This window comes from Harpegnathos saltator, unplaced genomic scaffold (genome assembly GCF_003227715.2).
Source record: "Harpegnathos saltator strain DR-91 unplaced genomic scaffold, Hsal_v8.6 scaffold58, whole genome shotgun sequence".
NCBI lineage: Eukaryota > Metazoa > Arthropoda > Insecta > Hymenoptera > Formicidae > Harpegnathos > Harpegnathos saltator.
The window spans coordinates 253435-276585 of record NW_020230404.1 but is presented as its reverse complement, the minus strand read 5'-3'; the positions used below and the strand labels follow the sequence as shown (position 1 = coordinate 276585).

The window sequence follows — 23151 nt, the reverse complement described above, 5'->3', positions numbered from 1 at the left end:
CTTAATTCTTGATACACATCTCCATCTCTCCAAAATTTATATCACAACTGACAACGTTTACAAGAGCACCATAACATGTCTCTGCAATTTAAATAAATTTTCAGTCCTTCATATGAAACGTCAGAACTGTGATTACATTCATATATTAACGGCACACCTACATATTCAGAAATTCACTCCATTTATATATCAGATTAATGAATTCCTTCAAAACTCCGGTTTTTATTTTGAACATTTTCAAAGAACTTGGAGATGCTGCAAAACTGAATCTTGCGTAGCACAAGTTTCCAATGTGGAGCATTAGAAATTTATGAACTGCGCCTCATAGCTGCTAGTTTTGTATTACAGTACATAGTCCAATTCGTATCTTAAATATTGGTTCTTTGGATCGTTCATAATACGAGGATAACCAGCCACGAGAGCATCCTGACCACCGATGTAGAGGGAATTATAAATCTTCCAGTAGACATCACGTACTTTGCGAGCCGGATGAAACAATCCCTGTAAAGGGAAAAAGAACATAAAATAGTAAGTAACATATGTTTAGTACATATCGAAAGCATGCTTGCTTACATAATATGTGCCATGTGATTCAACTAAATACATACTTGCAGTGTATACTGCAAAATCTTGATTGGTCCGAGTGCAACACGCAATCCGTCCACGGCATCCATAAACGCTTGTACCAAATGCGGTGAAGTTTCGAAAACATTGGGCCATACGTGATTTAGTAGATGTATTAATGCATCTTCACATCCAAAACCGTAAACACCCAATGCCATGTGTTTAATGGCAGCGCATGCGGTCTGCCTGTGTACCAAGTCCCTGATAAAACACGAAATTAATTAGATATAACTTACAATTTTTATATAATCCTGAATCACGTACCAATTCATAGCATGAATAACGTATAATATGAAATTGTATATGTAGAAATTATAATAAATTAAAATATATTAATATGTGGGCAATTTACCTGTCCATAAGAGCATCTTCCAACAATGGACTAACAGCGTAAATATAATCTTTGCCCATCTCGCCGATATATTCGAATAAGAACGACAAAGATTTCAACACCCCGTTTTGTACATTTAGCTCAGGTACCCTATATTCGTTCATCAATGCGGGTAAAACAGTAAAAGGACTACAAGTTTCAGCAACGATGGCAATAGCGACTGTGGTGCAAACGCGATTCTGACGTTCTTGGACTTTTAAGTTGTTTAAAAGTGTTGCCAAGACGTCATGCGGCCTATTTGAGGAAACAGAAAAAATGATATGTAAATATACATATATGTATATGCAGAGAGAACATCAAATTAATCAATTCAGCTTACCCAATGGCTTTGGCAATATAACCAAAGGTATTTACTGTTGCTCTTCTGATAGCTTTTTTATGTGCCTTCAATAGTTCCAATAATTCAAAGCATATCCTCATCCATTCTCGAGCAGAAACGTACTCAGGACCTCGATCTGCGATTCTGCCTACTAAGTCGATACAGTTTTCTTGCACCTGTAAAATTAATTACGGTAATTATGTAAAATTAAATTATGGTATTTGAAATAATCAGTAAAGAATACTAAGTCGTAATAGCAGTACGTATATCTGAGGCGAGATCAGTTCATAAAATATTTCAGCAAAATCTTTTTTCCCGCAACGATACAATTTAGATAAAAGATAATGAACAAAAAATTAGATTTTCACCTTTTCGTGTCTGTTCTTTAAAATTGGTGTCAGCCTCGGTAATAAATCCTTGATGGGTGGTGTCATCTTCGTCATTCCTATGACATTTACAATGGCTTTCAAGGCTCCTAAAATACTACCTAATACCTCTGGATATTCTTCGCCTAGATACTCATATAAGACGACTCCTAAATGTCCCATTAGTTTTTCCTAGAAGCATTATGTTCGTCATAAATTTATTCCAAATTATAAGGATTGCAGAAAAAAAATGCTATTTACACAATGTGTCTCTTACTTCTTGACAAGTCTTCATAACCACAGCGATACGTGAAATAAGATCTGCAGCTTGCTGTCTGACTTTTGCAGACTTGTTATTCAACCTCCATAATATCGTACCACAAATCTGTGGAAGATATGCCTTCACTCTTTTACCTAATGTGTTCACGATCGTACCAAAACCATTGAGCATGACAACATCCTACGAAAAAAAAATCGGTTAATTGGTTTTACAACTTACTTTATAATATATATTATCATTATTTTATTATTTTATAATTTTATAATTATTTTATAATTTTTACTAGGTCTAACAAACCTCGGTAGTTTGTTCCTGGAAGGCGTACAAAATGCCGTCAATGAGCTGCTCTTCCAAACGGGAATCGACATCTGCCGCTCCCAAATTACCCATTATCTTCTCGATAGTCTCCATTACCATTTTTCTATACTGTTCATTTTCATCTTTCAAATCATCCACTACTCTGTTAATGATCTCTGAAGCGCCCACTTTGTTAGCTATTTCCACAGTAGTATCTACAAGCTATCATTATATATTTTTAAAAATTTTGTTAATATTTATATTTATTTTGTTGCATATTTTAAAAAAAGTGAATGCGAGTAAATAATTCAGCTTTTAATATATATATATATATATATATATATAAATTGCATAAAATCTCATGCATTAACAAGTTTCATGTTGTACAATTTGTGGAATGTATGTAGATATACCTAGTTGTGCTATATACATATTTTAAAAATCTACTTAGAAATTTTAGATTACCTGTCTGTAATTTCTACGATCCAATGCCATACGGTGATTCCAAAAGTGTTTAAAAAAGTGAGGTAAAATTTCATCTTTTATATATTGCGCCTCCACACCATCTGTTCCGCAACATTGTTTTACTACCTATATAACAAAAGTGCAACTTTTTAAAAACAGAAATAAAATTTCTTTGCAATAAAATTAATAAAGCATATTATACGATAAATGTATGAGACATAATTTATAAATCACACAAATGTTATATATCACTTTAATATATAAACATCACTGTAAATACCTTTAATACGATCTTTTTCATTTCTTCATCCGGTGACTGGAATTCACGTATAAGGATAAGCATTACTTCTCTAGTGTAATAATTTGCATACTCCGCGTCCATGAGTGGGATCAGATAACCGATAGCTTTTAAGAACGCTGCTAGACCTTTACCTCTATGTGTGCGAATACCTTTCCATAGAGGTTTCAATACGGAGTCGAAACTTTCGATACCATACGGCGTCGCAGCTTCAGCTAACGCCGCAATGGCTAACGCAGTGATGGTTCGTACTTTTTGTTGTTCATCCACCAAACCTATAATTTGTTATTATTATTGTAATCAGTTTATTCTCCAAATAATTTCCATTTCAGAAATAATAAGACTTTAAGAAATACATGAGGATTATAAAAAAATTTAATTATAGGAAGATTATCTTATTAATTTATTTATTTACCATGTTCAATAATCTCCACCAAGCTCTTCAAATGTGGTAAGATAGCGCAGCCCATGAGGATAGCTATTTGTTGCACGATTTTGATGCCAGTGTGTCTCGCTTGCCAGGATTTCTTACTGCGACAAACGGCTTTTAAGAACGGAAGTAACGATGGGATTCCAAGAGCCGATGCCACAACAGCGAACGCTCTGGCCGTCGTGTTGCGTACATATTCGTCGATGTTATCGATGTCGGGTCTCATTGTAGAGATCATCGTCGCCAATCCTGCAGCTTTGGCTAAATTGGAAATGATTTCTCGGCCTTCGACACGGGCATAGTAGTCTTCATCGATCAATAAAGGCTCGATAACAACTAGAATCTAAATGTTAATGGTAGATAAGAAAATGAAATAGCACAGCAAAATTAAATAAAAAATTACATAATTGCAAAGCAATTACCTTGTGCACATATGGCCGCACCAGGTCATCGAGTTTATAAAGAATGCGATCGATAACTTTCACGAGCAAATGACGTTCCTGGTCCTCGAGAGTGGGTGACATGAGAAGTGGTAGGATTTGATTGAAAAGCGGACCAGCGCCAAATTCTCTCGCTTTGTCGGTAATTTGTCTTAGAGCAGCTTTACGCATCGGAGGTGTACCGTTTTTAATTTTCAGCAACAGCTTCATGATTTTCCGCTCTTTCTGCTCTTCGGGGCTGAGCGACTCTTCGTCCACGTCTACCAAAAGCTTGTCGAAATACTGCGCGTCTTCCGGCTTCATGAATGGCAAGTTACCCTTTGGTTGATTATCCACGTATTTGGCATTCTTGTCCTCGGTTTGAATAAAGAAACCCTGAGGCGTGCCGGCGATAGGTGTGGGTGTCGCGGTGAGCTTCCTAGCAGGTGTACGAATAGGCACATATCCTAGGAAAAGGTAAATAAATTATACATTTTAGATTATATATGTGTGTGTACATTTATTACAACACAAAATGTTCCAATATCTTATATAATGTTCAAATAACTTTCCCAAATTTTATTTATTATATAGTATCTTCAAAAATTTAGAAATTGAAACACTCGTAAATATTCAAACTTTAAACCTTTAAACGACAATAACTCCTAGTAAGCAGAAAACATTAATTTCCTATATATGTCTCACCTGCCGGTGGTTGAAGGATCTTGTATCCGGGTGGAAATAAAGCATCTAACTCGTCATCGGATAACGGTCTATTTCGTTCGTCTATTTCACGTTCCCAACGGTAAGCTTGTAACTGCTCAGGCGTCATAGACATCAAGTGTCCTGGTGTAGGAGTAGCCAAACCCATTGCTTTCGGTCCAGTTGGCGTAACTGCGTTGGGTGTCAAAATAGACGTTTGATGAGGAGTTGTGAGTGGCGTTGCCGGTGTTTGCGGTGTCATCGAACCCGGCGTTTGATTCGACGGTGTTTCGTCCCATCTACTTCGTCGTTTGCTTGCTGAAGGCGTCGGAGTTTCTTGTATCAAGTCACCGGCCACACGATCGGTCCTCGGAGTCTCTGCCCAACCACTACTATGTCCGGGAGTTTCTGCAATATTAGTAATATAATCATACATATACTTATGCTTGAATCAAAGGCACAGTTTAAATCTCGTTCAAATTATGAGTTATCTTATTCATAATTATAACCGATATAAAATTTTCACATAATGGTATCGTTGACACATACAATTTTATAATTAGTTACTTATTTATAAAACATGAAGCAAAATAATTTCAACCTCGTTCAGTTTTTGGAGTTTCATCCCAACGATTTCGTCTGCTTGAGACTGGCTTTTCATGAGAGGGTGTCTCTCTGCCTGGAGTTACAGCTCCTGGTGTTGCATGAGCTGGTGTAGCATCCCACATTCTCGTACTAACTCCAGGAGTGGCACCAGGAGTCTCTGCTCCTTTACCATGGCCTGGAGTTTCATCCCATCTAATAGCAGCTGGTGTTACCTACAATATTCGTGTAAAAATGATTTCAAAGCGGAACGCAAGAAAAATTTATAAAATTGGAGTCTTGATTTAGACTGTTCTAAATTAAGAGTGATTTTTTCAATAATTTTCAATAAATTGCATAAAATTACACAATTTGAATGAATATCAGAATAGATATTAAATAATATCAAAATGTGACATACATCTGCATTATCCCAAGATGTAGGTGTTGCCGAAGTACCAGATAACTTTCTCTGCACCGGGGTATCATCAGTTTGATCCCAACGACCTCTTTTTTTGGGTGCTGGTTTAGGTTCACCATTGGCTTTCAAAGTACCATCTTTAGCTTTTTCTGCTAATCTCTTTCTCAGCTATAACATGTGCAACATATATAGATTTTTCTTATTTTTTAAATATTTATTCTATTCTATCATCTTATATATTCTCAGAGTATTTAAACTTTTATATACCTCAGTCTCTTCACCTTTGAGCATTTGTTCTCGCATAATTTCAGTATAAGTTCTGGAACCAACATCAGGTGTCTTACCACCTGTGATCAAGTTACAACAATAACTGTTATATTAAGTGTCTAGAGAATATAAAAAAATATCTATATTTGTTTAAATACATGTCTAAATTCTAATTGATTGTTACTTTTACATAGTTTAAAAGAAGAAAACTAGACTAACCTTCAGCAAAAGGATCAACACGTTCAGGAGAGATAATCATCCTTCGTCTTTTCTGTCTATATTCATCTTCTCTATCAGCTATAGTAGGTCTTCGTCTATCTGCAAATGGATCAAAATCCTTTTCCTCCCTATCAGTTATGGTGGGTAGTCGTCTGTCCGCAAATGGATCATAATCCTATTTGTAAAAGCCATTAGTCATAAGGTGTTCTTAACATAATATTGTTACATAGAAGTTATATTTTACAATTAATTCTGATTATAAAACTTGGTACTGTTAATCTTACTTCTCAACTAAATAACGTTATAATGATAGATAAAATAAATATTTTATTAAGTTTCCCATACCTCAATCTCATCATTGGCTGCAATTGATGTAACATAGCCATCAAACTTATTATTACTGCCATCATAAATATCCTGATCATAAAATCCAGTTTTTCCTAGAGCAACTTGTTCTTTTTCAGCAACTGTATTCAAAATCTCCTTCTTTTTTGACTGTATTTCTCGTATCTGAGCTTCAATATCTGTAATACATATACATATAATTGTTTAATATCTTAGATAACAAACATTTTTTCACATCAAACCTATTCAATGTTCAGTTATTGATCTTTTATAACTCGTTTAATCAGAAACAATTATTTTTTTGATTGGACACAGGAATTACAATCTACTAACAGATGATTAGAGCCTCAATATTTGTTATTTGCACATGTAAATTTACACAATGCGCAAATAACTACAAACACTGATAACTAATAGAAATTAATTGGAAAATGCTAAACTGATATAAGAAAAAACCTTTATGCGTTCTCGGTATCGAATCCATCGTGGTGTAAAATCATGCGAAAGCCGCAAAGAGCGAGAAATGCATCAAGTTTAGGTTGAATTAATTGTGTGGCAGGATAACGTACTGTCAAATCTAGTAAACTCGACTGCACTGCACTCTTGTGTCAACCAACCATATTTCTTAGAATGTTTCAATTGTGCATGAATTACCGATTGCGGTAAAAAAATATATATTGTTATTAGCTAAAATCCGTAAAAAATATAATCTTCTATTGAGTATCGATGGTTTGTATACATGTATGCGTACAACGTCGAACACAATGTGAATCTTCCAATAATACATATATTGATATTAATTGATAAAAGAAAATTAATAATAACCCATTTTTTACAAACCATTTTTATTATATTATTTTATATTTGTTATTATTTTTTATTTAGTTATTACATTATATTAACCAGCAAATTGCTAAAAATTTGACTATTGTTTAAATTTATCAAAGTTTATAATTATTAAAAAATAGAATTAAAACACTTTTATTTTATTTTAGCCTTTTTATATTCTTTGATTGCTAATATATTAGATATTCGATAGGAAACTTTATTTTCTAATGATTCTCTCTCTCTTCTTCAAAAGTTAAATTTCCTATTGGATTCTGATGTACTCGTTGTATTCCAAAAACCATTGAAAAAAAAGCGTTGTTAAGCCGATGGCCTATAATTAGTGAAATCCAGTGTAATATGTTAAAAATGCTTTATTTTCATACATTTCTAATATATCATTCGATCTTATTAAATCCAACATAAAATTAAGCATCGTAGGCCTATTCCAAAATCGGTTTCGGAAACTGTTCCGAAATCGATTTCGGAAATTTTCTACATGCAAAGTTTTAACTGCCTTAAATATAAAATTTTACTATAAACCCGCCCTAAGTGCTGTCGGTTGTAACTTTTCATTCCTATTCTATTCAACCTGCCTCAGGTGGCGCTGGAATACGATTCAATTGACGACACAGAAGAGACTTCACCATCTTGCAATTAGTTTGGGATTCAATCTTCGACCCAGTTCGCCCGCGTAAGCGCGAAAAATGTTGCACTTGATAAAGTGCGTCAGATCAAGTTCGCGTTTCGCTGCCACTCGTTGTCGTTAATACAAGTGTTCGTCTGATCGATTTATTCGCTTTATTGCGCAAGGAGGTCAGTTTCTGCGGGTTTTGCACGCAAAAGTTCGCGATGCATTCTGGGCCAGCAATGGTGGGCGCGTGATTTTGAACAATTCGAGTTATCGAAGAAACGCGCAGGTACGTGTCTCCGACGTCAAATATTTAACGCGAATCTTGTTCATCCTATTTCCCCGAGTCGGACTTTTGAATTTGAAGATAAACAGTGTCCTCTTGATTACGGGTTTTGATTTCAGTGATTCGATCTCGACTTCGTCGTCGATTCGAACAATTTGAGGTTATGTTTCATGTTATTCGAGCTGCGCGCCGCTTACGCTTGACGGTTTCCTCGATGATACGACCGTTCCCGAGTCTCTAATCGTGAATTCTTCGCTATGAGTTCGTGCAACTGATTGTTTAAAATCGCATCTTCTACAGTACACTCGAAAATACATTTCACAAAAATGGCGCGTTCCACTAAATAAATGGCGCTGATGTTCTACGGGTTATTCGCGCTTCGAACTCGTTTTTTTGGCGTATTCGAATCTGTCGTTCGGCATTCGAATCCTCGCATGCTTCACTGGTGAGTGTTGTGGAGGCACAGCCGACAGCTGTTTCGCGATTTTGAAAGTGCAAGTGCAAGAAATCAAGTTTCCTCCGTTCCGAAAAGGACTATTGTGGGTTGCATCGGCGATGAAACGATAGAATTGCAGCGATTAAAATGTAAATAATGTTATACCATTAATAGGACGTGTATTTGTGCGCGATCTTAATATTTATGTTATTATTGACATTGATTACTTCGAATATTCAAGTGAATATCAATAAAATTCGATGTGAATAAAGTGGATAAGTTTTCCAATTGTTTATTAAGCGTTATTTTTTTTTATTTACAGCTCAATTATATATCTATATAATCATTGAACTATTCTACATTTATATTGTTACACAATTGTTACACAATGATAAATATTGTGACTAACTTAAAGTCAATATTTTCATAGTTAAAATTTAATCAGGCTTTATTTGTTCATATTATTTCTTTGTGATAATATAAAACATTTAAATAATATTTCCTGAAAATTATTCGAAAGATAAGTTTTTGTTATCATTATAATTTATTTAAAAAAAAATATTCTATGTTCAATGTTTCATCAATCAGGTGATATTATCATGTCCACGAATAAAGGACAAAATGCAAGGGCTTTGGTGGAGCCTGTAGCCTTGGATTCACGTACGCTGGGAGATAGTGACCTTAGTGCACTGAGCTTATCGCACAACAGTGAGCAATACAGTTCGAATGACTTTGATGCCTTTGCAAATATTCAAGCAGACTTCGAATGTATGAATGCCGAAGAAGTTATGTCAACCGATGAGGATCGGATAGTAATTGAGCGAAATATTGAGACTGATACGATAGTACCTGATGTGGAAATGACTGATATTTCTGGGCAAGTGCAGGCGGAACATGTTTATACAATGGCTAACCAAAACAGCCAGAATATCGTGTTTCAAACTAAGCCTACATTGCAGAGAGTGCCTGTATCTGCAGTTCAAGTAACATTATTAATTCTGTTTGCAGTTAATCACTAGATGATGCTTTATTTATTTGTAATTTAATTTATTTTTACTATTATTAGGTGAAGTCAAATGTCTGCCAAACTACACAGAGTCAATCAATTATGATAGTGTCACCTGCCAGTGGACAAGGCACTAGTCAGATTCTTAAGATATCACATCCACCGACAGCTTCACCTGAACAATTACAGTCATTGGCTCAGACTCTCATAACGGGAAAATCTACTGATGGAAGTGTCGTTCAATTGAGATCGACTCAGCCTACTAAATCTATTACGACATCTAGTTCTTCAGGAAATATCACAATTAGTAACATGCAGAATGTAAAAATAAGTCAGCCGACGTTGAAGCGAGCAACGCAAAATGTTCAGCAAGGGCGTAATGTACGTATGGTGATGTTGCAGTTTCTACAATCTGAAATTATGTCAAACAAGAACTTATATTTTAAAATTGCTGGATGTGTGCATGTGTATAAGATTTTGTTTTTCATGAATTTTGAATATTTTAATTGTATAGGTATATACAAAAATGATATTGACGGGAAATCAAACGCAGTCTGCTCAACAAGTTCTCATTACAAGTTCACAGAGTGAAAATCAACAGAGCCAAGGAATTAAATTCCTTAACAATAGTTCTTCCACTTATAGTGTTACGAGTCCAACAAAGACCATAACATTAGCGCAAGCGCAACAAATGGGTATACTTTCTACAAATAAAGTACAACATATTTTACCATCATCATCGCAGAAACAGGTATGTTGCAAATTTTTACACTGAGTATATAATAATAATTTATCATAATTCATTAAAATATCAAACACAAGTAAATTGTATGTGTTATATTTATAATTGTATCTGTATGTCTTTATGTAAAGTACAATTATATATTTTTTAAGGGGATGATTTTGAATAAATTGCTGCAATCTTCGACGTCGCAGCCATCAAAAGTAACCATAGTGCCCACCAGCAGTGCTGCAAAGTCACCAACAAAAATTCTCCCTGCACCAGCTACGACGATTCAGCCGAAATCTTCAACAACGACGAATCAGCAATCTACATTTATTTCAACCAAATCATCCACACAACAAAATCCACAGAAAGTGATAATCAGACAGGTCGGTGAGATTGCAAGTAATTAAAGTTTGAAAACAAATTTCAATATTACTATTTCTAGTTATAATTGCGGGAAAAGTAGAAGAAGAAAAATAACTTTCTTTCCTATACTTCTCTCTCTCTCTCTCTCTCTCTCTCTCTCTCTCTCTCTCCCTCTCTTTCTCCCTCTCTCTCTCTCCCTCTCTCTCTCTCCCTCTCTCTCTCTCCCTCTCTCTCTCCCTCTCCCTCCCCCTCTATCTCTATATATATATATATATAATATATATAATATATCTATATATTTTGGTTGATTAGTAATTTATTTTCTAATATTTCTGATGAAGTTGATGTCATGTCATAATATTTAACTTTTCAATAGAAATATTTTCCTCAGAGTTCTTTGAAACCTGGTACTGTACTTGGAAGTGGGCAAGTTATTAGAATACCTGCTAATCAAAACATCATGACTGGATCAAATCAAGTTCACCAAATCCAAATGCCTGGAAGACAAGTATTTTATTTTTCAATTTATCTAGTTGATGAATTGTTATAAATGAATATATATTATGTTGTCCTATTTTTCAGGTGCAATATGTGAGATTAGTTAGTACACCATCATCAGGATCTACCAACGTCGTTACTGTAAGCAAGTCAAAATCTGCCACAACACTTCAAACTGTAGGCATTGGTCAGAAAATAGGAAATCAGCAACAAATTGTAAAGGTATAGGATATTTAAAACACGCATGACATATATATTATAATATACATCAGATTATATATAACAACTCTTTTATATTTTTTTTAGGTTGTGCCTCTAAATACTAATCAATCTTTAAGAACTGTTGCACCTAAGACAACACTTACGAGCGGAAGTCAAAGACTGCTTATACCTGCAGCAGCTACTACTGGAACAACTGTCGGCAATCAGCCGAAAAATACTGTAGCTATTCCTGCTTCAGCATTAAGCCAATTAGCATCAGGTCAGGCAGTTTTATCAGCCAATTCGAATGTTGGAAATATCGTTGTTCTTCCCGCTCAATACATTCAACAACAGGTTCGTTAGTTTATTTTTTCTTGTTTAAATTTTTTTAATATTTTGCATAGATAAATTATTAGTTTTTCTAATGTTTTGTAAATAAATTATTGAATATCATTTATTTTAGTATAATATACTGCACAATATAAACGTATGTTTTAAATCACTTTTTTCCTGTAAAGTATGCATTATATATCAAAAAGAATTTTCCATTCATGTTTGTGTGCCGTATCAGAAAAATTGAGGATTTTTATACACAATAGTTTTGTATGATTGTATGATGTCTTAAATTAACTTCAATTCTTTTATTTACCAAATTATCTATCTATTAAATCTTGTAAAAAATTCACATCTCTATATCTAAAATGACATTAAAATAGTCGACGGATGATGCAAAGTTGAAATCACAACAAACAACATCAAACCTAATGGGAAGCTCACAAAGTTCCACGGCAACTCTATGTGTAATAGAAGGGAAGAATTCTCAAAGGGGTTACGGTAATATTGAACCGAACGGTATTAGGCCAAGAAAACCATGCAACTGCACAAAATCACAGTGTCTTAAACTGTAAGTACTTTATCAGAACATCGGACATTTCTTACAGTAATTAAATTTTTCTTTCTCTTGCGATATAAATGAGTCATATAATTTTTTCATAATTTTTGATTGAATATTCTATTTTATTATTTATTCGTAAAGAATAAATGCCGTGTAATAGGCTTTGAATTTTGCCGCTTTCCTTTGTTATCGTCATACGACGATTGACATAAATTGAGGAAGTATGACTGATTTTGAAATATCTTTATAAAAATATTCGTTAGAACATGCACGATGTTCTTCGTGAGCGAAATATAGCTTGGGCAGACTTAATCGAAGTAAGCACTATAATTATAAAGATATTTAAAAATATATTCAAGATGAATTAAAAATATAATTAATATTGTTTTATGTTTAATTTGAATTTAAATAGAATATCGAATGTGTATATTTAAGTATTTTGTCCTCTTGTTACAGCTATTGCGATTGTTTCGCGAACGGCGAATTCTGTCACATGTGTAATTGCAACAACTGTTCAAATAATCTCGGGAACGAAGAAGAAAGACAGCGTGCTATTAAATCCTGTTTAGAACGCAATCCTAATGCTTTTCGCCCGAAAATTGGCAAAGGCCGTGAGACCGGTGACGACATAAGAAGACATAACAAAGGCTGCAACTGCAAACGTAGTGGTTGTCTAAAAAATTATTGCGAGTGTTATGAGGTAAACTAGGATATATCCATACAGCTATTAAATGTGCTTTAAAGCACAACCATTTCTTTTTCTTTTTTTAATAAGAAAGCACTTGGATAATATTAAATATTTTTAGTAATTACATATAGAAAAGGTTACACATTTGATTTCTTTTATTTTAATTAATGATTAGTTTGAACTCCATCCTTTATAACATATATTAAAATCGAAGAAATCTAAGATATATGTAATATTTTCCATATTATTAATTTTTCAAATCTGTATGGTTTTCACCATATTTTTCAAATTTGTATGCTTTTCACAGTATAATTAATTCTATTTTTTTTAGGCTAAGATCCCATGTTCTGCAAACTGCAAGTGTATAGGCTGTCGTAATATCGAAGAACCAATATTGGAGAAGAAGAGTTTGAAGGATCTGGCGGAAGCAGCTGAAGTCAGAACGGCTCAGCTCAGTTTGAATAAAGCACAGCTGCAATTGTCAGAGATGGCATTTAGACCACCAGCAACGTCTAACTCTGGGACAAGGTATCTATGATAATTTCGATTGATTATTTTTTTCTGATTTTACTCTAATTCCTTTGGTTTTATGTATTGTGCCTGCTTACTGGCTTTTATTTGTTACAGACAACCATTTAATTTCTTGACGGATAAAGTGGTGGAAATAACATGTCAATGTTTGATGGCACAGGCAGATGAAGCGGAACGTAATATGTTTGACGACGAGACGTCGCAACGACTCATTATTGAAGAGTTCGGTCGATGTCTGAAGGAGATTATCGAATCAGCACATAAAGCTGAGGCTACCTAGCAGGTGCACTTGTGTATTTTCCCTAAAGTTATATCGCAACACTTGTTTTTCATTGTTTATTAACGTGTTTATGGGAGTCGAGTCAAAGTATGAAAACAATAGTGTAATGAGTGTTGCGTGCCAAAGACATTATCGTGGGGTACAAAAAAGTTCTTGGCATCCTTTTAGCCGGTTAAATTATACCTTAAGTCTTTTAAACTCTTACATACAAACAACGGTTTGAGGTTGTGGTTGGTTATAGTGTCTAAATAGCCATATTACGACTTACACTAAGTCTTCTTGGATACATTTGAAACTTTGCCTAAGAAAAAGCGAAATAATTTAGTATGAAAGAAGAATCAATTCTGCTTGAACTAGTTTCTTAACGATGAAATTATTCTGAAGGTTTATAGTCCAGACAGACGAATTGTTTTTTCTCTAATTTCTGACATAGAGCAAGGACAATTTTATTTTATTGTAAAAAGAGCAGAAATGATCAACTTCAAATTACTAACTACTATAACGAATCAGAAGATTTTAAGTTCTTGATGGGAAAATTCGAGTAATTATAATTGATTGTTTCCATAGAGAGATGTTCTTAAGACATAATGAACCAGAAATTATGAAATGGTAAATCAATACTACTTTATTTAGCAGTTTGATTACGTAATCACATACATCATTGACACTTCACACGATGTTACAAACACGTCGCGAGATATGTTGAAAGAAACGATAACATTCTTGCGAGTTTACTTTGTAGTCTGATTACAAGCTCGTATTCACATACAATTTATAGAGATAATTACTACATTTACATTTATAATATATATTAGACAGTAAAAACCAAATATATATACATATTTGCATATATATAATAATTATTCTGTATATATACAGGATGTCTTGCAATATTTATATCTTAAACTATCTCAAACAAATATAAAAACACATACATATATGTGTGTATATAAAATTTGGATATAAGCGTTGCTTGTAGGACATCCTGTGCATACATGTAAAATATTTGCGCGAGTTCACATATACACATACACATGCATACACAAACATTTGGACTTGATCTATTCACAAAAAAATATTATTAGTTCACCTTTTTTCACAAATTATCTCATTATTAATTATTTTAAGAAGATTAAATACCAAGTTTTGTTCAGTAAAGTGTATTATTGTATGAGAAATATAATGCTATTATCCAATCATAATAGAAATTAAAGTTGAATTACAATATATGTTTTTAGTTCTTGATCACATATAACAAATTATCGATGGCAAATAATACAAATATGTATTATAATCAGAAAAAGTTTGTTTGTCTGGTATATATATATATATATATATATATATATATATATATTTGCACTACAGATATTACGAGACCGAAGATGCAGTTACGTTTATATTGAGATGTTCATATGTATCTGCATTATACAATTTTAGTATATACGTTATGTTGCTTATAGCAATTTTCAGTTTGCAGCAAATACTGTTGTTACAATTTTTTTTTCTAAGAATAGTTCAATTATCTGTATTTCACCTCATTTAATTATTTCTTCATTTGTTCTTCTCTTTCTTGTATTTAACTTTTATTTTTGCAAGAAAGGTATTAATATATTATGATTCATACATACAATTTTAAAGAATCATTATTGCAGTTAATATCAATAAGTTCATCAATAGATTACACGATGTTAACCCTGAAAATATCAAGTTAGGCAAAGGTAAATAATATATTGTAGTTTTTAAATATTGTTGCTTATATAAATAAATTTTTTATTTCATATGTTTTGCACATATATTCATTGAATATACTTGTAAGTGTAAATGTAAGAATAACAGAAATAAATTGTAAAATCGTATGTAACGAGTACCTTTTATGCTGTATAATACTCATAAATAGAGAGTGCTTTGCTCGATAGCATATACAATAAAAAACTTGGTATTTTCAGGGTTAAAGTAAATAATATTGAATATATCACAATAAATTTTTAATAATAGATCTTACGATATTACTTGAAGAACTTTAAATGTATAATCACATTTCGAAAAATAAACAAATGAAAGTAAATTATTAATATGTACTTTTGTTTGATCATTTTGAATATTTTTAGCAATATAAGAAAATATGTTAATAACAGAATTCTTTAAAAAATTAAACATCCAAGAGATACTACAGATACATCTTAAGTTTTATTTATAGTAAAATACTATATAAATTGTATATTATAATATGTTAATAAATGATACATATTTACAATCTATCTACAACCATTAGATTCTATAAAATTACAAGAAGAATTTTTACACAACTCGATTGAAATTGTTTTAAAAATAAGAAATTTCAGACTTTGTCACCTATAAAGTATTAACAATTTATTAACTTGAAATATTAAGAACGATCAGAAATATGCGATGAGAAATAAAATAAAATATTTCTTTCAATAAAAAATATATATTTATATACGGATATAATTTGTTCTATCTATAAAAATTATAATATGCAAATGTTAACTGTCCAATTTTTAACTAAGGTCTTTTTACCTATTTTCGTGAGTACTATATGTCCTCATAAGTTGTGTATTTCACTTTTTTCCAATTATCTGAAATATAGCTTTTTAAAAGAAATAATAACACTACAATAAATTTATAACAACATGTATATATTATACATTATCTCCTAAAACTTTATTTTTAGATCCCTTGTTGCTCTGCTTTACTTCTTTATATCTTTCTACAAGGATTCCACAGCAGAATTATCTATTTTTTGTACTGTAATAATGTTATCCTCTTTAGTCTTTATTAAGTCGGGGCAGTCCTTTTTCAAGTGTGTCACGGCACCACATATCTTGCAACAACCACCATCAGGATAAACTCCTTTTGGGTTGTCAGGACATTGCGAGGAAATATGCCCCTGTTCACGACAAATGAAGCACTTAGCATATTTATAAGTAGAATCTTTGTGCACTTTACATTCAAAATGGGTATGTTCCGTCGAGCCACATTTAAAACAAATTCCTGTCCCGGCTTCTTCCCTTCCACCTAGTTCAGGACAATCCGACAAGACATGTCCAGATTTCCGACAATTAAAACAAAGAAATTTCTTGGCACGTGCCAGTGCTCTCTCAGCTTTACGTCTCTCTAACTTTATTGCTATATCTACTTCAGACTGTGGTACACCTGTATAATAATACATATTAATTATTAAATTATTTTTAAGTCGATATTGTTTTCCTATAATTATTAATCCTATAATTATAAGGACTAGCATTAAATTCATAATTTCTGAGATTCCATCTAGAGATTTCCAAAATAAAACTCTCGGTTCTTCTTGAATTCTGTAGACTTTTAGACATGTACATTATTTTATTTTTTGCATTTGTACTAATTTTTAAAATTAAAAATTGGAATATAATTGGAATATTTTTATTGTATGTAATATTTTATATAAATTTGTATACTTATGTACACTTACCTTTCATTAATAAGTCTTGTTTGAGTTTTGTCAATCTTTCCGCATCTTCTTTCTTGACAGGAAATCCATCATATTTGACAATTTCAATTTCTACACCATTAATTATAATTGTTTGGATGCCAGTATCTGGTTTTTTCCTTTTATATTCTTCATTATTTTTAAATTTCTTTTCTTTTACTTTGCTTTGAGAATTTACATCTGATATGGTTGTTTTAAACTTTTTGGATCCATCATTGTTAGATTTATTCAATTTTCTTTTTAGGTTTCGCTTTTGTCGTTTACTCAACATAGCAGAGTTTGAATTTATGTTATCTTGTAAAATGTTCGATTCTTTGTTATTAAATTCTGATTGTATATCATTAATATTATGTTTCTTGTTAGAAAATTTATTTTTCTTGTCTATACTTTTAATTTCCCCATTTTTTGCCTGTTCTAATTTTTCTATATTTTTATTCTTAGCTGTAATTTTATGAGCAGTGTCATCATTTCTAGAACCTTTCATGAGATTTACATGAGATTTATGTTTACACTTTAACTTTATATTTTCGGACTTGTCGTCAAACTCTGCCCAATCATGATTGTAGTTTGCAATTATATTACTAGTTTGCTGTCCTGCTAATAACTCCTTTACTGACTTTTTCTTTTCTTCCTTAGGTTCCTTATTTTTGCTCTCCTCTAATTGTTGTTTCATTAAATGCCATGGTGTAGCTTCATTTGGCAATCTTTCATTTGACGCTTTAGATCCTTTTGCTCTTGCATACCTAGTCATCTTTATAGGTACTAAAAAATATATATATATATATATATATTGACGAAAAATATGTTACGAGACATTTCAGATTTATTTTTAATGTAATTAAAATGTTCTTACCTGTTTTAAATAAAACTCAATATTCATAAACACTCAAATTATACCAACACGTGTGTGTACACGTGCAAAGGCATCTCTTCCTTAAAGTAAGGGAAAATAGACACATTGGAAACTAAAGTATCGAGATCGCACTGCCATCTAGTGAAGCTGATATTATTTACGTACCTGCTTTATTTCACAAAAGAGCTGATAATTTTTAGTAAATGCACCGACGAGATAATATAAAGTCTCTCTGATAATACCGAATATTTTAGCTATGCTGAAAATAACACAAACATTTACCTGATATTATATACTTCGATTACCATCGCGATACAGATTACTAGTGATATAAAAATATCGTATAAATATATCGTTACTATAATAGGTACCTGAAAAAATTGTTTACTTTTTTCCGAACATGGAGCACTAAGTTTCGAATACTTCCGGTGGTCGTAAAAAGTCAGGAGAGATGTAATTTTTTTCGTCTCGTCGAGCACAACTGAATGCTATTTTAAAAGTTCATACAAAATGTCTGGTTTAGATTTTCATAAATTTCATGGGTATATAAAAATAAAAATCTAAACTAGGCACTTTTTGTGAACTTTTAGAATAGCATTCAGTTGTGCTCGACGAGACGAAGAAAATGACACCTTTCCTTCTTCTTACCACTGGAACTGGACCACTGGAGGTATTCGAAACTCAGTGCTCCATGTTCCAAAAAAGTAAACAATTTTTTCAGATATTTATTATAGTAATGATATATTTATACGATATTTTTATATTGCTAGTAATCTGTATCGCGATGGTAATCGCGATATAGTATGAGATAAATATTCCTGTTATCTTCAGTATCGCTAAAATATTCGGTATAATCATCTCTCTTTAATTACCTCCGGGCCTCTCGGAGCCTCTTTGGCCGATATAAAAATTTATTTAGGGCCGACAGTCTTTAATATTACCTCGTCAGTAATAATATTTAGTAAATGTTTCTATACATCACTAAATTTTAAGAAATAGGTGTTTCATTACTTTCTATGATTTCAGATACATTAAAAATATGTAAGAAAAAGTTATAATAATTAATTCAATAATATTAATTTAAAAGCGAAATAAATAAATGTGTATAATATAAAACATACAAGAGAATGAATTTTATGGTGAAGAAGCTGATAGTGAAACAAGGTATATTAATAATAATATAAAATAGAACTACAAGATTGTGGTTCTGCTTTAAAAGTGTGAACATTATCTTTTACCCTCTGAGAAAATTAATAGACATTGGCTACGCAGTTTTTATCCATAAAATGGACATAGAGGCGCTTCAAAATAGCGCGTCACAGGAAAATCGTCGCCACGGCTACTTTCTAGTTACAGGAATAATCATTATCATGGCCACTTTCAAGAGCCTTAAGGCCCAGTTCCATAACTTGCTTTAAACTCCGTTTCTGGCAGATACTGGCAGGAGGAGATTTCATGGTATGGAAAATCTTTTTTGTCCACTCTCATGAGCTTATGAGAGCAATTCGGGGCTAATCTGTACCATACTTCTTTACCTAATTCTTTGGATTTTTCCCTGGAAGTTGGAAGTTTTCAGCCGGAGGGAGACTTTTGTTCGGATTTCAATTTTCAGATTAAATGCAATAAAGATAATATTTCCTCTGCTTTCATCATTGCTTCCACTATTTTCATATCACCCTCTGCGGAACACCTCTTTCAATCATATTTGAAAAATCATGGATGTCATGAACATACAATCTTATATACGGACGGTAGCAAACTTGGCTCCGGTGAAACAGGTTGTGCCGTGTTGTCTTTTAACCCTCTGATCGAAAAGAGATTCAGTCTTTCTAGCTTAATTTCTATCTTTGAGGCTGAACTCACGGCCTTGTTACACGCTCTCAGAATCATCGATGAGCATAATATCAATAAAGCTATAATTGCCACGGATTCCAGAAGCGCGGTCTCATCAATTTTAAAAGTCTCAGATTCGAAATATACGCATCCATGGATCATTTTAATAAAGGATATTTTGTATCAGCTCCACCGTAATGATACGGTTGTGAAATTGCTCTGGATCCCAAGTCATTGTGATATCGTGGGCAATGAAAGAACTGATGCACTGACTAAGAAAGCGGCTTTAAGAAAATCTCCTAGTGAACCTCATCAACAGATTTATCCCTATTTCAGCTTGTTTTAGTTGATAAGTTCATAAATTAAGGAGGGATCGTTCAAATTTTTGAAGATGTCTGCATTGATGAAGGGCCACCGTTATTTTAACAGAGTCAGAATGAAACTCGGAAATACGTGATTCAGGGATTATAATTATTTATCAAGGCACACTGACCCTTATAGGAAGACTTCGAACGCATCACGTGGCTGTTAATGCTCATTTATTCGATGAAGGCATAGCGGACTCTCCATTGTGTCCGTTTGACAATTATATCCAAACCATTGATCATATATTTTTTGAATGTTGCCGAAATTTGAAGGAATCTTATTGGCTAATAAAAGAACTGCACAAAGCGGGTGTCGGCCCTGCTGAGAGAATTGCTGATATAGTTTTTTCTAGTAATACCCAGGCTTTCCTCCTTCTGGAAAGTTTTGTACGCAAGGTTGGCTGCGTCACCTAAAGTATTATATTAACTATTAACTTGAAGTGGACAGAGAGATTGAAATCTCGGGCCCAAAGTTGAAAGAAGAAAAAGCCATTTTCAAGCTTCTCTTTGAGAATATTACTTCATGTGACTTCATGGTAGTAGTAGTGCTATGAGGGGCCATGTGATTTCAATGCTGGTTAAAAACCGCTTACATTCGAAATGACACCGGTTGTACACGAGGATAATGAGTTAAAGAAATTGCTCAATAATCCTGCAAAAAATGCGAACGAAGATGGATCTATGGCGCCTCCGTTATCGGTAAGTTATAAAATATGTTGACAAGTATTATAAGAATCTCCATTTGTATAAATTTATTTTCAAGGCATATTAATATGCGGTCACGAATATGTGTGAATTTTATTCGTAGACCAATGTACCGAGGCCCAGCACATCGCAAAATGTTAACCCGCAATCGATGATGAGCCCTATGACACCGGTTCACAGCACGAATGAAGTTCTAGAACCGTGTCTACAGTAAGTTTGTACAATATAAATAATATCTGTGTTCTCGTTTATTTTTAGTACGCACACAGGTAAGCATACGATTTTAGAGCTTTTTCATAACATATATTATGCCCTTTATTAGAATATAACTATGTCACGGTCATTATACTGATCTGTGTATAATATTTAGTTGTTAGTATGGATATTTACTAACATAATTGTAACATTGGATATTTGCTAATATAGATATTGGTTTTGCAGAAACGTAGTATCCACAATCGACTTACAAACGGAATTAAAGCTTATGTATATAAATGTAAGGACAAGGAATTCTGAATATAACCCAGCTAGATTTACTGGATTAGTTATGAGGATACAAAATCCTAGAGCAACTGCTTTAATTTTTCGTTCAGGCAAATTAGTATGTACCGGTGCAAGAAGTGAAGATGAATCATTGCTTGCAGCCAAAAAATTTGCTAGGATAATTCAAAAGCTTGGATTTCCTGTAAGTGACATTGCACTTGCTTTCTACAGTTATAGGGTATCTAGATTTAGGTTTACTAACAAACAATATAATATTTTATTATTATTATTGCAGGTGAGATTCACTTCTTTTACGGTACAAAACATCGTTGCAACTTGTGATTTGAAATTTCCAATCAAGTTGGAAAGTCTAAATCAGATGCATGGTCAATTCTCTAGTTACGAGCCAGAATTATATCCAGGTCTGACATATAGGATGTTGAAGCCTAGAGTAGTATTATTGATATTTGTGAATGGCAAAGTTGTAATAACAGGTATGATTGAAGTATGATGAAAAATAATATTTTGCAGATACTATAATAAATATACATTCCATGCTTTTATAGGAGCAAAAAAAAGGGAAGATTTGCATGAAGCATTGTATCACATATATCCGATACTGAAGAGTTTTAGAAAGCAGTAATATTATCTGCTCATAAATATACAAAACAAATAGAATGAGCAGAATAACATAAAAGAATATAAAAATTACTATTAAAAAGGAGAATAAACTCTGCATTTCCAGTTACCTGATAATCCTAGATGTATACATCTGCTTAAAATGAATCAAGTTAGCATTTTATACATTTGTACATTTTTCGTAATAAGACTATGATAAGGAAATATTCTTAATATTTTATTTATTAAGTTTACAATTATGGTTTTTCTTATGTTATGTAATATTTAATCACATTATGAAATACTTCTTTAAGATTTTAAAGCTGCAAATTGTACATATTGTTATAAAATACACCATACATTTTTGCATATTTAAAACAAATTACAACTAAGATGTAATTAAGATTGTAGATCAGGGAAGCTAAAATAATCGTTCTTTTATAGCGAAGGGTAATTTACATAAAATAAATTTTTAGCATTAAATATTGGAAAAGTGATATGAATAATAAGGACACCATGTACTATTTAGTTTATTGTTAAAATATATATTTCAGAGACTTTACACAGTGAAAATAAACATCAATATCAATATACTATATCAAAATAAAATACAATTGATAAACAATCGATAATGTATGTTGTGTGAACAGTTTTTACACAGTACATTGCTATGTTGGAATTATTTGGAATGTATACATGTCGGTATCAACGTCAACGGTAGCGCGTATGTATATATGTATATACACACTCTGGAGCTTTAATTGATGAAACATGTAAGAATTACATCTAGTGATGTGTGTGTACATGTATGTATGTATGATGTATGGTATTTGCGTAGCTCTTTCCTTTGTATTTCTGAAAAATTTCAATTTACATCGGTATATGTTGAAATTTAACGGAGTATTTAATCACCGTTAAGTACAGAATGCTGACGCGCAGGAATATCGCGACGAAGTACTCCGAGAAGTTTTGGCCCCGGCGAACTTCACGAACATTCTGCACATCTCATCGAG

The 23151-nt window shown here is 32.7% G+C and overlaps 4 protein-coding genes across 5 annotated transcripts; 2 read left to right on the top strand and 2 right to left on the bottom strand.

Moving 5' to 3' along the window:
* On the bottom strand, nucleotides 1-6962 carry Sf3b1 (splicing factor 3B subunit 1). Its single transcript, XM_025303811.1, has 19 exons — nucleotides 6881-6962; nucleotides 6425-6603; nucleotides 6080-6254; nucleotides 5861-5940; nucleotides 5594-5761; nucleotides 5192-5408; nucleotides 4594-4998; nucleotides 3892-4355; nucleotides 3455-3812; nucleotides 3022-3314; nucleotides 2742-2867; nucleotides 2277-2498; nucleotides 1977-2159; nucleotides 1703-1891; nucleotides 1335-1510; nucleotides 977-1249; nucleotides 609-825; nucleotides 162-501; nucleotides 1-81 (listed from the first exon to the last, which is right to left on the bottom strand). Exons 1-18 carry the CDS (start codon nucleotides 6906-6908, stop codon nucleotides 343-345), a joined length of 3912 nt encoding a protein of 1303 aa, XP_025159596.1. The 5' UTR covers nucleotides 6909-6962; the 3' UTR covers nucleotides 1-81; nucleotides 162-342.
* A 907-nt stretch (nucleotides 6963-7869) lies between these two features.
* Nucleotides 7870-14616, top strand: LOC105183418 (protein lin-54 homolog). 2 transcript variants are annotated; one of them, XM_011141512.3, is made up of 12 exons: nucleotides 7870-8169; nucleotides 9191-9585; nucleotides 9669-9989; nucleotides 10123-10359; nucleotides 10503-10721; nucleotides 11093-11209; nucleotides 11284-11421; nucleotides 11506-11754; nucleotides 12117-12304; nucleotides 12752-12995; nucleotides 13315-13511; nucleotides 13611-14616. In XM_011141512.3, exons 2-12 carry the CDS (start codon nucleotides 9202-9204, stop codon nucleotides 13792-13794), a joined length of 2478 nt encoding a protein of 825 aa, XP_011139814.1. In that variant the 5' UTR covers nucleotides 7870-8169; nucleotides 9191-9201; the 3' UTR covers nucleotides 13795-14616. The 2 variants fall into 2 exon arrangements, with proteins under 2 accessions (XP_011139814.1, XP_011139813.1); XM_011141511.3 differs by having other exon boundaries at nucleotides 7870-8751.
* Nucleotides 14617-16440: 1824 nt separating this feature from the next.
* On the bottom strand, nucleotides 16441-18248 carry LOC105183417 (uncharacterized). The gene is made up of 3 exons (XM_025303951.1): nucleotides 18135-18248; nucleotides 17264-18043; nucleotides 16441-16968 (listed from the first exon to the last, which is right to left on the bottom strand). Exons 2-3 carry the CDS (start codon nucleotides 18030-18032, stop codon nucleotides 16523-16525), a joined length of 1215 nt encoding a protein of 404 aa, XP_025159736.1. The 5' UTR covers nucleotides 18033-18043; nucleotides 18135-18248; the 3' UTR covers nucleotides 16441-16522.
* Nucleotides 18249-20759: 2511 nt separating this feature from the next.
* Trf (TATA-box binding protein-related factor) lies at nucleotides 20760-22881 on the top strand. The gene is made up of 5 exons (XM_011141509.3): nucleotides 20760-21031; nucleotides 21141-21247; nucleotides 21479-21722; nucleotides 21816-22014; nucleotides 22087-22881. Exons 1-5 carry the CDS (start codon nucleotides 20933-20935, stop codon nucleotides 22161-22163), a joined length of 726 nt encoding a protein of 241 aa, XP_011139811.1. The 5' UTR covers nucleotides 20760-20932; the 3' UTR covers nucleotides 22164-22881.
* The last annotated feature ends 270 nt before the right edge of the window (nucleotides 22882-23151 follow it).

Excerpts from the sequence above, each read along its gene's own strand:
- LOC105183417 (XM_025303951.1), bottom strand. The coding sequence starts at position 18,032 with ATGACTAGGTATGCAAGAGCAAAAGGATCTAAAGCGTCAAATGAAAGA. Across the intron at positions 16,969-17,263 it reads ACAAGACTTATTAATGAAAG|GTGTACCACAGTCTGAAGTA; the intron begins GTAAGTGTACAT and ends ATTATTATACAG.
- LOC105183418 (XM_011141512.3), top strand. The coding sequence starts at position 9,202 with ATGTCCACGAATAAAGGACAAAATGCAAGGGCTTTGGTGGAGCCTGTA. Across the intron at positions 10,360-10,502 it reads CATCATCATCGCAGAAACAG|GGGATGATTTTGAATAAATT; the intron begins GTATGTTGCAAA and ends ATATTTTTTAAG. Across the intron at positions 12,305-12,751 it reads AAATCACAGTGTCTTAAACT|CTATTGCGATTGTTTCGCGA; the intron begins GTAAGTACTTTA and ends CTCTTGTTACAG.
- Sf3b1 (XM_025303811.1), bottom strand. The coding sequence starts at position 6,908 with ATGGATTCGATACCGAGAACGCATAAAG. Across the intron at positions 5,409-5,593 it reads CATCTTGGGATAATGCAGAT|GTAACACCAGCTGCTATTAG; the intron begins GTATGTCACATT and ends CGAATATTGTAG. Across the intron at positions 1,250-1,334 it reads TATATTGCCAAAGCCATTGG|GCCGCATGACGTCTTGGCAA; the intron begins GTAAGCTGAATT and ends TTCCTCAAATAG.
- Trf (XM_011141509.3), top strand. The coding sequence starts at position 20,933 with ATGACACCGGTTGTACACGAGGATAATGAGTTAAAGAAATTGCTCAAT. Across the intron at positions 21,723-21,815 it reads TTCAAAAGCTTGGATTTCCT|GTGAGATTCACTTCTTTTAC; the intron begins GTAAGTGACATT and ends TTATTATTGCAG. Across the intron at positions 22,015-22,086 it reads TGGCAAAGTTGTAATAACAG|GAGCAAAAAAAAGGGAAGAT; the intron begins GTATGATTGAAG and ends ATGCTTTTATAG.